Genomic DNA, 14,918 nt, shown 5'->3' with positions numbered 1-14,918 from the left:
GAAAATGAGCAACCAAGTATAAATTGCTCCAAAATAACTCATGTGGTCAGACAATGGACCACTAATTACCTGCTCTCTAACATATACAAGCAAGCCTAAAGGGCCAGTTGGATATATCTAGTAGTTATAAGAGCTTCTCATTTTAAAACATCATGCAGCATTTAATTAGAAGATTTGCGCTATCCTTTAAAATACTTGTAAACATAAGGTGAACTAGAGCTAGATGCAAAAGTGGATAAAAAATGAACTTGATCCCATTACATGGATCAGTTATTTCCACGGAGAAGAAGGGCATTAGAGTGTGAAATGGGCAGAAGAGGAGTGTGTAAAACAAGTGACTTATGTACTGTAATAAAAAGTGAAACATTCATTAAACAATATACAGAGTCTCCATAAAGACATATACAGCAGAGTGCCGGTGGGTAACGGAAACCTAAGTTTGTTCTTCTTTGGATTTCTAGCTGCACTTGGGTCCTCTGGTTTATCACATACTGCACACAGGTAGTTGGCTCAGCAGTTTATGAAATTTGTTTACCATGTCTGGAAATCCACATCCCATCTCCTGGTGCTAACTCCAACCCTGCATTAAGCTTCATTCACCATAATGACTATTTGAAAAGGCCAGTTGTTAGTGAATCTCAAAGAAAACGTATTGAGTTTGTACAATCAAAAATGCAATGTGTGTGGCCAGATTTAGTGTTTGCAGGAGCAGAAAAGAGTAGGCATGAGTTTATTGTTTCATGACTTAAGAGGGTGGTGAGACAAAACATTCACCTTGACAGATGGTAATGACAAATCTGATGAGTGTAATAAATACATTAATTTAAAGGGTAAGTTGACCTTTAAAAAAAAAAATGTTAAAGGTGAACTAACAATGTGACAGCACTAGCCTATCAGAACCTATCTGGTCTGTCTTGGGAGAAGAGAGGGGATTTCAAATCCTGGAATCGCTGATAGCTTGGCAACTCAAAGGTAAGTACAGCAGGGACCAGCGGTGGGGGGAGGATGTCCAGTGTTAGTTCACCTTTACATTTTTTTCTGTTTAGGTCAACACTTTAAAGCAGAACTCCAGGAAAAACAAAAATCCTCCCTTGCAGTGGGACTACCACCACACTGCCACAGTTACGTGCTCATTTATGTCTAGGGGAAGGGCAAAATTCACATTTTATAATCAATCCTCCGTTTTCACAGACTCCCTCCAGACTACTAGACCGCCTCATTCAGCCCCTTCTCCCATATGCTCCAGGAGTGAAAGGCCCTCTGATGTCATCAAATATCCCCTAGCCCTGCACGTGAGGTCTCTGAGGGAGAGTCCACAAACTGAAGTGCAGGGGAGAGTCAGCTGCCAGGGGAGTGGGGATCAGGTACATAAACCTGCTTTTTTGCGGTGTCCTAAACATAAACAAGCTTTTAAAAAAGAAGTATGGGGTTGTTTTTTTCATACCTAGGTGGATGCAGCATTGATCCGATGCTGCATCTGTCCCCCCCAGATCTAAGGGTGAGAACTGAGCGATCAAACACCGCTGATCGCTCAGATCTTCCTGCTGCTCTGAGCAGAGAGATCTCTGCCCCCACTTTGCACTCACTGGAGCACTGGGCTGTGGAAGGGAAGGCTCAGACTCTCAGTGGCTCGCTGAGAGGCTGAGCCAGGTGCCAGTCCAGATATCTGGGTGGATCCCGACTTTAAATTCAGGATCTTTCCTCAGTATGGTACGGCTAAACAAAGTCAGCCAACAGCAGACTTTAGCCTGCTCTCAGCTGAAAATGGGTCACAAGAGTGCAGAATGATGCAGAATGAACTGCACTCTTATGATCCACAGGAAAAGTACCGCCAAACAAGCTTTGGCTGTACTTCTCCTTCAACTCTTGCAACCCCACAGTAAGGATTTTTGTTTTCCCTGGAGACAGGCTTTAAATTACTTTATTAAAAGTCCTATTCAGTAAGTCAGAGGAACTATTAGACCTATTCAGTAAGTCAGAGGAACGATTAGACATATTCAGTAAGTCAGAGGAACGATTAGACCTATGCAGTAAGTCAGAGGAACTATTAGACCTATTCAGTAAGTCAGAGGAACTATTAGACCTATTCAGTAAGTCAGAGGAACTATTAGACCTATTCAGTAAGTCAGAGGAACGATTAGACCTATTCAGTAAGTCAGTGGAACTAATAGACCTATTCAGTAAGTCAGTTGAACTATTAGACCTATTCGGTAAGTCAGTGGAACTATTAGACCTATTCGGTAAGTCAGTGGAACTATTAGACCTAGTCAGTAAGTCAGAGGAACTATTAGACCTATTCAGTAAGTCAGAGGAACGATTAGACCTATTCAGTAAGTCAGAGGAACGATTAGCCCTATTCAGTAAGTCAGTTGAACTATTAGACCTATTCAGTAAGTCAGTGGAACTATTAGACCTATTCAGTAAGTCAGTGGAACTATTAGACCTATTCAGTAAGTCAGTTGAACTATTAGACCTATTCAGTAAGTCAGAGGAACTATTAGACCTATTCAGTAAGTCAGAGGAACTATTAGACCTATTCAGTAAGTCAGAGGAACTATTAGACCTATTCAGTAAGTCAGAGGAACTATTAGACCTATTCAGTAAGTCAGAGGAACTATTAGACCTATTCAGTAAGTCAGAGGAACTATTAGACCTATTCAGTAAGTCAGAGGAACTATTAGACCTATTCAGTAAGTCAGAGGAACGATTAGCCCTATTCAGTAAGTCAGAGGAACTATTAGACCTATTCAGTATGGCAGTGGAACTATTAGACCTAATTAGTAAGTCAGAGGAACTATTAGACCTATTCAGTAAGTCAGAGGAACTAATAGACCTATTCAGTAAGTCAGTTGAACTATTAGACCTATTCGGTAAGTCAGTGGAACTATTAGACCTATTCGGTAAGTCAGTGGAACTATTAGACCTAGTCAGTAAGTCAGAGGAACTATTAGACCAATTCAGTAAGTCAGTGGAACTATTAGACCTATTCAGTAAGTCAGAGGAACTATTAGAGCTAATTAGTAAGTCAGAGGAACTATTAGACCTATTCAGTAAGTCAGTTGAACTATTAGGCCTATTCAGTAAGGCAGTTGAACTATTAGACCTATTCAGTAAGTCAGTTGAACTATTAGGCCTATTCAGTAAGGCAGTTGAACTATTAGACCTAATTAGTAAGTCAGTTGAACTATTAGACCTATTCAGTAAGGCAGTTGAACTATTAGACCTATTCAGTAAGTCAGAGGAACTATTAGACCAATTCAGTGAGTCAGAGGAACTATTAGACCTATTCAGTAAGTCAGAGGAACTATTAGACCAATTCAGTGAGTCAGAGGAACTATTAGACCTATTCAGTGAGTCAGAGGAACTATTAGACCTATTCAGTAAGTCAGAGGAACTATTAGACCTATTCAGTAAGGCAGTGGAAACAACAACCAAACCAATTTCAGTTTACTGTAGCCAGATAAGTGAAAGATCAATTCTGATTGGTTGCTGCTGTTTTCTCCTTGGCCCGCCAAGTAAGACATCACACTGCATGCAGCATAAAGTAAATATAATACGACTCACCTTATTTTTCTGTTTCCTCGCGGCCTCTCAGACTGGACAGACATGTAGCTTGTACTGCTGAAGCGGGAGGCACTGCTTGTCCTGGAAACGGCAGATACATCGCTCACATCGCTGTCTGATGATTTGTTGGAAACATTGTCTGAACCCCTCTGCGGATCCCGCCCGGATCGGTACTGAAAAGACAGAGGAAAGAAATCACATTCTCTGCAGCATGCTGCTTCTCAAGCCAAAGAGCTGTGTAGTCCTTTGGTGTGTGAAATTGAAAAGGCCCATCCACATCTTAATTGCACAGTGAAATCTGTCGAGTGAATTTAAATAGCTGCACTAGCACACGTTCAAGGCATTAGGTGCATTACCGTACAGGAGGAAACCCAAGTGCAATTCAATTACAAGCATGGGCAGGTTCATGCCTAGATCTGGGTTGATCCAAAGGATGTGTATTGTAGAGAGAAGTATGACAACATCATTTTTTATATATACATTTACAGTTGTAGCATTCCTTACCTGGAAAACCATTACCCAAAATATTCCTACATATCTTAAAGCTAAACTCCAGCTTTATGTTTAGTATTTCACAGTTGTACAGGCTCCTTCCCTGTACTGAAATTGCTTACTGTGATTTCATTTCACACTGTATTCTTCTCACAGTGTTCATTACAACCTGCAGCTAATCAGACAGAATCCACATCTGTATGACATCTAGCATCATTTAGCTCTTTCCTCTCCTGCCTCACTTTTCCTTGGGCCACCCCCTTCATTCATTGGATTTCAGTTCTTTCAGTGTCAGTATTACCTAGGTTGATCTGCTTATAAATTCCCATTCTTCCAGGCTGACAACTACCCATGAAAGCATTTGCATGACTCATCTGAAAAGCCAGTCCACTGCTTGCATTAGGGCTCATGTCTCTTGAGAGGAGTACTGAAGCATGGTGCTATGATGTTTTCAGGAAGCTGTACAGAACCACTCCAGCTTCTCCCAACAGCCATGATCTGTCTGCATTGTATAAAGAGAAGGAAGAGATCCAGGGATGGCATCACTGGGCCTAAAATAGGGTATGTAATCAAAATGGAAAAATTGTAATTTAACCTCTTGGTGCCGGCCGAACACAAATGTGTGACCTCCCGGTGTCTGGGCCTAGACGCCGAGCGGCCGCACATTTGCGTTCTATTAAAAAAAACATATGTGCTGAGAGCGCGCACCCTGCGCGCTCCCAGCACACATGTCCGGTACTCACGGAAAGTCACATGATCGGGAAAGGTCCCGATTAAAAGAGGAGATCGGGACCTTTCCCGATCATGTGACTGCCGTGACGGCGTGTCACGGCGTTCACATGATCCTAAACCCCACCACGCCTCCCGAGTTCTGAAACCCTTAAAGGGCCGGGAGGCGCCGGCGCCAAGGGGTTAAAAAAAATCAGCATGTTGATGAAGGCGAAAAATGAGGGAAGACAAAATATAAGCAGATTAAAGCCTAAGTACAGCCTAAATGTAAAAAAAAAAAGATAAATCAGCACAAGGGATATAACTCACAGAGAGAAGGATGTGTCCCTTGTGCTGATGCCTCTCCTTTTAGACTAAATCCTCTTCTGTCAATGCCCCCCAACCCTGCGTCCATTATCTTCCAGTGTGGTGGGGGTAATACAGCTATGCCCGCCCTTTCCACCCATCTGCTCCAATAATAGAAGCTATTCTACAAATTCTATGAAATGAAAGCAATTTAAGAATGACTGATAGATCCTTTCCCTCCTTTCTTAGTTCATGTTTCATTCATAGAAGCCACAGTATTGGTCCTATAAATGGTGGAGCTGGGCAGAATGGGAGGGTATAGTAAGGCTCTCTATATAAAAGCCTTTGACAGCCCCTTAGTTCTGTTAACCCCCACTGCACCAGAAGATTATGATGGAGGGGGTGAGGGGGCATGGACAGAGAGGCTTGGATCAGCACAAGGGACACATCCTACTAACTGTAAGTTTTGTCCCTTTTGCTATTTTTCTTTTAAGGCTGAACGTAGGCTTTAAACTTCAGAGTTAAACATGAACTGCAGGAAACTTTTTTTAAAGGATCCTCATTTAGCCTAGATGGATGTTTTGTAAAAGGTAATAGTGAATGGTTTATGAAAGGAGTAGTAAATGTTCACTTAGCTTAGTAAATTACCTAAGTTCACTTTCCATGCCCAATCACGTGCAAGGGTTATTAAAAAACAGGATTTTGCTTGCCCATAACTGGATGGGTAAAGTGGACATAATTGATGTTCGTCCATCATATTTATTCATAGACTTAAGTAATCATCACCATAAAGTCAATTGTATAAATGAAGGAAAGATCAATTTCTTCATAGATGTTGCCTTTTAAAGCCTGTTTGTTGGTGGTGTTGCATGGAAGCATTGGATATGCCACAGTAGCAAGTTTTTTTATTAATGAACATTTAAGCTAACAAGTTTGGAACCCCACACTATATATCTGGAAGCTCTTATTCATTTGTGTACTCGGAGATCATTTAAAAGGTTTGTTCAACATACCAAACTCTATGGCATTGACAGATTAAAGGCAAATAGATTTTTAAGTTTGCAAGGGAAACTGCATTTTGAAAGGGGAATTTCTCAAGCTTAGTGAATGTGGTAAAGCTCTGCTGAGTTCCATCATCCATTCATGTGCATGCAAAACATGCTGTTTTTTTTGCCTTGCATGTGATTGGATTGTCTTTGCAAAGTGAAATTTCAACACATTCACCAAGTACTGAGGCCAAATTCCCTTGCAAAGCGAACTATTTGCCTTTAGTAAATCAATGTGGAATAATAAAACTCCCATTTTATATATAGACAACACTCTCATTTTGTACCTAATACTGTTATACAGTGTTTTGTGAGAAATAAGTAGAGTTGATCTAATTTACCACTATTTTATCAAATAATAAAGATAGTAACTGGTCTATCCATTCCCATTGTTATGCATCTGCACCTGATTTTTTTTCCCTGCATGGCAGGAAACAAATTGAACAGGGATGGTCCACAAAGTGAGTCAGTCAGGCTCTACTGCATCGGCCAGTACCATCGGTCTAACACTGTGAACATGCTGACAGAAGGACAATAGAGTGGTGACTTTAAAAGGGAGATGAGGGTCCTCCTTTGCTCAATTGACGCTATCTTCCAAAGGACCCTATATATTTATGCCGCTATTTATATTTATGTATAATTATGCCACTGCCTGTAAATAATACTTCAATTTAACTTACTATTAATAATTACCAAAGCTGCTAGCACCTCCTTTTTGTCTGCAGATTTCTTGCATTGAGTGAGATTTATAAAAAAGCTACATTATATCTAACTATCACAGGGCACAGAGAAAGCTACCTCCCTGTTTCTGTTCCCCCAATACCTCTAAACTCTCCTAAGACCATAGACAGGCAAATATCTTTGGCTGGGGAGGAAAAAAAGTGTGACCTCACTTATCCCATGATTATCAAATCAGAAAGTCTGGTAGAACTGGGTTACATTAACAATTCAGCACTGCTTGAATGCCGAGATTTGATCAAGCCCTTCAAAGTGGTCATAAACCCTTACATAAATCCAGTTAAGTGACTGGCCTCAAGTGATACACAGAGATGAAAAAAATCCTCCCACATAATTTGTGCCTTTTTATCTGTGGCCCTCTCTTCTGTACATCCATTCAAAGTGCTAAATTTATCAATCTTGCCTGAGATTTCAGAAAAAAGGGGCAGGGAGCTGAAATTACACACTGCAGAGCTCAGTGAGGAGAGCTCCGAGACCTGATTGGAGTGAAGAGACACTCCCCTCCACACAGCACACAGGAACAGAGTTGAGGCTGTCAATCTGCTGGTGGTCCCTCCACTGTCACCATTTTTCTCTTGGTGTCAGGAAAACTCGTCAGATTAGACTCATGCTGATAGTAGAGGAAAGAAGCAGCAGACAGAAATGATACTTTGTGTTCCTAATTGAGAAAAGTGCACAATATAGAGGGATGTGCTTTGTTCATACTTCATGTCAGAGGTTTACAACCATTTTAAATTGAAAACATCTTTTTTTTTTTTACATTTCACTTATTCTGCACAGCTTAGAGCAGATACCGATTGTACTTCAAAAAGTTGAATTTGTTACAAGATGGACATTTGGCATACTACATTTTTTTTAGAAAAAGGGTATTACATCATTTTACACAGCAGGGGAAAATGCCCAGACCACTGAATGTTTTTAAGTAACTGGTTTTGATGAAAAAGAGCACTGATCTATGGTACTGATTTCATCGTGTGGCAGGTGCACTGGAAGTTAGCTTTTGTTACAACAAGCACTTGTATGTGCCTTCAGCTTTATCTCTCTGGTAGGCGCATTGGTAGGTGGTAGTGCATTTGGAGGGGACACAGCTGGGTTATTGGTGGAGTGGGGGCTGTTATTGTTGTTAAAGGAAACCTGTACTGGGTAAAAATTAGAAGCTGCCATTGCTGGCTTCACAAAAAATCTAGCTGACTAGCTGTCATATTCATCCAAAGCATCAATGGTTTGAATTAATGACTGGGAGCAAGCATCTAGATCAAGAAAGTCATAGTGTAATCAGAAATCCTGGACAGCAAATGTATTCTGAGACAGGTCTGCGAGGTCGTTTTGGTTAAATCATCACAAGGTTTGTTTCCATGCACTTCATGTCCCTGGGATACCCCAACATGGTGTTATCAGGAAAAGAAGTAAGGTCCCCAATAGGGACTTAAACCACCAAATCAACCTGGCAGAAGTTATAACCCTTTTCTGCTCCTCTTCTGCGGTGTCTACTTTGTGCAATAAAACCTGACATGACCTAATTTTTAAGAAGCTCTTCTTTACCTTGGAATGATAATCTTTTTCTAGCCTTGAATCTGAGCCAGCCACCTGCTTGTATTTGTTGATCTTCATCTTTATCTGCCGATTCCTCTCTTCTACATCCATCGAACCTGTAAACCATGGAATAAAAATACGTCAGTCCAGCTCAACTTTTTATTCTATTTGACAAACCAGCATTTATTGAAAATGTGTGGACATAATTTTAGAACTAGCTTGCACTGACACCCCATCCTTTAGGGCCTATTCATACCAATGCATCACAGTAACGTGCTATACCTCTAGGCATGTTAATATCAGCAGTTAATTTGGAATTGCACCCAAGCACCTAGCCACACCGTAATGCATGCACATTTTAGTGCACCACAATTCACAGACGTGAACCATTGTGGTGCCATGTAGTGAAAGAAATGGCGCAGGTACATTTTTTGTGTTTTGAGGTACGCTGCCAGCAATTCAAAATTAATAAGATGCCTTAACACAGCAGGTCTCAATGCACAAAAAATGCGTACCTTAAGGCAACACATAGGGGATTTTTTACTAAAACTGCATCGTGCAAAATCTGGTGCAGCTCTCCATAGAAACTGATCAGCTTCCATGTTTTATTGTCAAAGCTTAATTAAACAAGCTGAAGTTAGAAGTTGATTGGCTACCATGCACAGCTGCACCAGATTTTGGGTACTCCAGTTTTAGTAAATCTCCCTTAGTGTGTAAAAAAGACAAATAACCATTGTGTCCTAGCACGCTTGATAACTGCAAAAATGACTATAGTCCATCATATCACCCACAAACACTGCAGATAGCCATCTTGCTGGCTTAACAAATACAACATATCTGTATAATAGAAACAAATGCAGGTCACAAGCTGTGTCTTAGGCTACATTATGAAGTAGCACCTCTCACAGTGGTTGACACATGACTTGTACTATATGAAAATGCATTTCAAGCAGAAATCAAATTCTTCCCTATGTGGCCGGTTCACATAAGTGCACTGCACTTTAGTATGTTTTTAAAGAAAATGGTAAGGACCCCAAATGTACGCATTGCATTACCATGCATGCACATAGTGAATGGCCCTTTATGTGTACAGATGATATAATCACCTTGGGCCACATATTACACTCAGCCTAAACTTAATCTAGTGATACTCAGCCAGTCTATCATTGTGGAATAAAGTATCTCATGCCCAGTATTTCATATTGAAATCCGGGCTGCAGAACAGTTCATTGATCGAGCCCTCAATATGGCTGCCTCTATTGTCTGAGGGTGACTGGTGCACTTTAAAATATTTCTGTGGCCACACAGAGAAAAAATAGCTATTGGTGCCTCCTAAAAGTTACTGAGTGGCTGAAATATCATGATTCCTGCATCAAAGAATAGATGATTTTTTCTCTGTATGGCACGCAGGTTCTCTTCAAAGAAAGACTTTTACCACACAAGGTAGCTGTGTAAATTTTGAAGCTTAGTTGGAAGGTACCATTCTCTGACTCCAATGACATTTACTAGCCCTCTAAAGTCACTGACCTAATATTCAAATGGAGAATCACAGAGTGGTAGCTTCCATCTGCGTTTTCTCACACCTACCCTACAGGATCAGTAAATTAACACATAATGTTTACATCTCATGCAAGAACTGTCAAATTTCTTAACATGTGAAATGCCTTTCTCTTCCCCATTATAAAACAATTCAAATACAGTCTCAAATTTTAGCAGTGGTTTCAGGATCAAATAAAGTAAACTGCTCCCTAATAATGACACATATGCCTTGTACAAGCAATGGAGATCAGCAATACTGACACATGCTATGTTGGAATGAAAATCAGTGTTGTAGCATCCCCTGCCAGTCATATCTTAGTACCAAAAGGAAATATCTTGTTTAACCTGACTACTTTAACAATAAAAGGGGATGTGTGGTGCTATTTAGTTCTTTTAATATAGACATACATTCAGTTTGGGATAACCTACCTAGGGGTCCTGTATCATTCATATAGTTGCTGGCCCTCTATGATAAAATTTGATTTTTTTTTCCTGGATGTTTATTTTGTACTACTGGCTATGCTGCCTGCCATAACTCCAGTCTTTTTCACTGTGTGCACAATTATTAGGCAAGTATTTTTGAGGAACAATTTCATTATTGAACAACTACAGAGCTCTTGGTCAATCCAAAATGTTATTAAACCTCAAACCTGAATATTTAAGAAAGTAAAAGTGAGATTTTGGATTTCTTAGAAGAATATCTATGTGTAAACAATTATTGGGAAACTATTAATGTGCAGAATTGTTATGCAACTAAATGAAAAATGAAAATGTTCCCATCTCACTTGTTTATTTTCAGCTGTTGAAGTGAGAATAATAAACAACTCAAAATTTACAAAAAAAAATTTCTGACAGTAAATTAAAAAACATCAGTGACCAATATTGCCACCCTTCTTTTCAATACCAGTCATAAGCCTTCTATTCATGCAGTCTGTTAGTTTCAACTTTTTTGTGCAGCAAAAACCACGGCCTCCCAGACATTGGTCAGAGAGGTGTACTGTTTTCCTTCACCGTAAATCTCCTGTTTAAGGGCCCGCAAGTTCTCAATAGGGTTTAGGTCAGGTGAGGAAGGAGGGTTATGTCATTAATCTTTCATCTTTAAGGCATTTACTGGCTAGCCATGCAATTGAGTACTTTGATGAATGCGATGGAGCATTGTTCTCCATAAATATCACGGCCTTCTTGAAAGATGCAGACTTTTTCCTGCACCACTGCTTTCAGAAAGTGTCTTCTAAAAACTGGCAGTAGGTTTGGGAGTTGATTTCGAGTCCATCTTCAACCCGAAAAAGGTCCAACTAGCTCATCTTTAATATTACCAACCCATACCAGTACCCTCCACAAAGTGGAGCTTTGTACCCGTTACTGATCCAGCCATGGGCCCATCCATCTGGTACGTCAAGAGTCACTCTCATTTCATCAGTCCATAAATCTTTTGAAAAATGTATCTTTAGATATTTCTTGGCCCAGTCTTGACATTTCAACTTATATGTCCTGTTCAGTGGTGGCAGGGTTTCAGCGTTCCTTACCTTGGCCACGTCTCTGAGCACTGAACACCTTGTACTTCTGGTAGGTTGCAGTTTTGGAATATGACAGCTATGGAGGATAATGGGTTCCTGGTAGCTTCAAGTTTGAGTCTTCTCAAATCTTTTGGCATTTAACTTGAGTCCTTTTTTTTTCAACACGTTTCTTGCGACCCTGTTGACTATTTGCAACAAAACGTTTGATGGTTCTGTGATCACGCCCCAATAGCTTAGCAATTTCAAGAGTGCTGCATCCCTCTGAAAATCTTTTTACAATTTTTGACTTTTCAGAGTCAGTTAAATCTCTTTTTTTGGCCCATTTTGCCTAAGGGAAAGAAGCCGCCTAATAATTATGCACACCTTGACATAGGGTATTGATCTACTTAGGCCACACCCTCCCTTCTTACACAAATTTTCATCACCTGATATGCTTAAATCCAATAAGCATTCAAGTTTCTATAGCTTGGAGTTGAAAAATATGCATAAAAATGATGATGATTTGGTCAAAATATTCACTTGCCTAATAATTGTGTAACAGTGTAGAAGCTTCGGAGAGAAGATCAGCCACTGTAATAACTATAAGTTTAGTCACTCCTGTAAGCACTGCCTTTCCATCTGTGACTTAAGATAGCATATTTATTCCCATCCCATCTGGAAGCAGAGGCTTGTGTTACATAAGGTTTAGAAGTTTTCCATGTAACTAAAAACTGTATATTTCGCCTCTGTTGCCTGAACCCCACTTAAAGTAGAACTAAAGGCAAAATTGTTTTTCATTTTGGATAGAGGAAGGAAGGACTATGACCCCTGTCAGTTTATTTTTGCCATCTGTGTCCCATTGTGGAGATTTGTCTTCACTTCCTGTCCCATATCAAAAACAGAAATTGAGAGGAACTCCTTCCAAAGTGAAGGAATCTCTTTCCGTGATCAGAACTAGTGTCTCCATTGTAAGTTCTCCGCTTTATTACTGTTCTGGGGACAACCCAAAATTTGGGATTTCCTTTCATTTTTACTTTTGGTGATAGTGGTAAACATGACAATTAAAGAGGGTGAATCTCCCTAATAAGGACAGCAATAGACAGGCGTTCTAATCCCTTGCCGCTCTATGCAAAATTTAAAAAAATGCCTTTAGCTGTAATTTTAAATGAAAACTACAATAGCTTTGGATCATTTTAATTTTTTTAAGCGTTGAAACTCATACCTATTGATGGCCTATTCTTTAAAATGTATTTCTGTATAAAATGCTTGTGTAAAAAAATAGAAGAAATGAATGGTGCAAGACAAAAATATCCACCTAAGTTATTTTAAAGTAAACCTTTCTCCTATCATCCCTTCTGCTTCACATCCTTTTGTTCTGAGCTCCCTGCACATGTATTTGATTACTATGTATTTTTCCCATTTGTGTAGGTGTGTAAATCTCTACACCCCTTTTTTAAAAGGGACTTGGTATTTCACCCTTCTTTGTTTCACATTGAAGGTACCCTCCGCTCTACCTATAAATTGCTCTAGAGAGGGCTGCTTTAATTTAGATCTCTGTTTCCCTACATTCATGGGTTGAGGGTATGCTGCATTAAGCACTACTTGTGCACTGGCTAATTCTGGTCGAGACAAACCTAGTATCCTAGGCTTCAGCCTTTACCTTGCATTTTTGTTTACCTTGCTGCTAATCTAAGTTTTCCCATATCACCTGTTGTTTCCTTATGGTGATTGCTGGGTTGTCCTTAAGTTTACTGTTGAGTTCCATCATTCTTTCAGATAACAGTCTCCACCTAGGGCTACCTGTCTTACCCTGAAAACCAGATTTTTCTTGGTGCCTCTCCTTATAGCTGGCAATTTCCATGTTCCCATCTTTTGGGCTCATTATGTCCGTGTGGCATGCAGGAGCATGTTCTGCTAGAACAGGGATGCACAGGTGTTGTGTTCATCCCCATGCCGGCAGAATCATAGATGTCTATTGGGCTACATGTCTGCACAGAAACAGCTGCTGTGTCTCATTGTGACATCCAGGGGTAGGGAGTTTGGAGACACACCCCCGCACCCACAGGGATGTCACCTTGGGACACAGCGGCTGTGTCCGTGTAGCTGCATGTCCCAACAGACATTCATGGGACTGCCAGCACAGGGATGAACACAAAAAACTGTGCATGCCTGTTCCAGCAGAACACATTCCTGCAATTCATATGGAAGTAATTGGCCGTGTGAACAAGCCCAAATGATGGTAATAAGGAAATTACAAGCTATAAGTAGAGGCACCACAGATGTCTATTGGGACACATGACTGCTTGGACACAGCAGCTATGTCCCAAGGTGACATCAATGCAGGTGTGCGTCCCCGAGACACAGCGAGTTTGAGGACATGCACCAATATGGATGTTACCTTGGGACACAGTAGCTGTGTCCATGCAGTCGTGTGTCCCCATAGACATCTATGGGTCTGCTGTCATGGGGAAGCACGCAACTGTGCCTACAGAACACACTCCTGCATGGCACATGGCCCAGTGAACAAGACCTTTCTCTGCCCTCAGAGTCAGTCTATAGTTCCTATCAATATTTTTCTAGTAAGAATTCCAAATTTGTTTGATGTCTCTGTGGTTGTTCCCCACCCCTAAATTGTACAGCTTTTGGATACCCCACACAACTACATTTATTATATCATTGTTTCCCTAGCTGGACAATAAGGAAAGTACGATTGTTGTAAGCCTTCCTGTGTTTTTACCTTTCCCTACTCTATCCAAAACTAAAAAAAGTTTTGGCTATACAGACACTTTATATTTAAATCACCTCTGTATTGATAATCTCTTAAAACCTCCATGTTCATCCATTTGTTTTAAAACTCCTTAGAATAAGCCTGATTATGAAAATAAAGCAACTTTTTCGCTGCCACTTTATAGACTACAGAGCATCAACAGGAGAAATAAGTTTACCAGACTATAATAAAAGCAAATTTGCTATTTAAAGCACATATGTCTATTATATTCAGATTTTACTCACACACAACCAGTAATTATGAAAAAAAAAACCCAAACCTTTCTTTCTTAATCACCTGAATTGCCTCAGCAATAAGATGACCAAGCCTAGGCCTTTTGAGGGTTCTCAGCCAAGAGACTAGCACTAGCGCAGAGTTACTGCTTGGCTGGCTTTTCTTCTTGTCACTCCCCAAGCCCAGGGGTTGGCCTAGGCAATGGTCATGTGACTGCCACCAAATGAAAAAACTATTTCAAGGATAAAGGTATTCCAAATGGCTATGGATTACGGAACTATGCACTAAATTGTTTTACAAGGTCAGTCCACCAAAACATATCAATGGGTTATCAATGGATAGATGTTGGTGGGGTAGATCATCCACTGGCTTTTTTTACATCACTTGGGGCCACCAGCTGTTGAATTTCCCCCTTGGTTTTTCAGCTCTGCTATCCATGTCATAAAATATATTCACTTGCTTCTACTGGGGGAGAAGCTTCAAAGTCCCCAACAG

General features: G+C 40.4%; 1 protein-coding gene across 50 annotated transcripts in view; it reads right to left on the bottom strand.

Annotated features, from left to right (window-relative positions):
- Positions 1 to 14,918, bottom strand: part of RIMS2 (regulating synaptic membrane exocytosis 2) — a 919,325-nt gene that overhangs the window by 145,821 nt on the left and 758,586 nt on the right. For all 50 annotated transcript variants that reach the window (XM_089658335.1, XM_089658295.1, XM_089658297.1 and 47 more), the window contains 2 exons: positions 8,397 to 8,503; positions 3,565 to 3,737 (listed from right to left, as the gene is read on the bottom strand). In XM_089658335.1, coding sequence (XP_089514461.1) covers positions 3,565 to 3,737; positions 8,397 to 8,503 — 280 coding nt within the window. The remainder of the gene's footprint in view (positions 1 to 3,564; positions 3,738 to 8,396; positions 8,504 to 14,918) is intronic.

Source organism: Staurois parvus, unplaced genomic scaffold (genome assembly GCF_062004578.1).
Source record: "Staurois parvus isolate SC_StPar_1 unplaced genomic scaffold, SC_StPar_1.0 ptg001062l, whole genome shotgun sequence".
Taxonomy (NCBI): Eukaryota; Metazoa; Chordata; class Amphibia; order Anura; family Ranidae; genus Staurois; species Staurois parvus.
The sequence above is the reverse complement of the archived record's forward strand: the minus strand, read 5'-3'. Positions and strand labels throughout refer to the sequence as shown.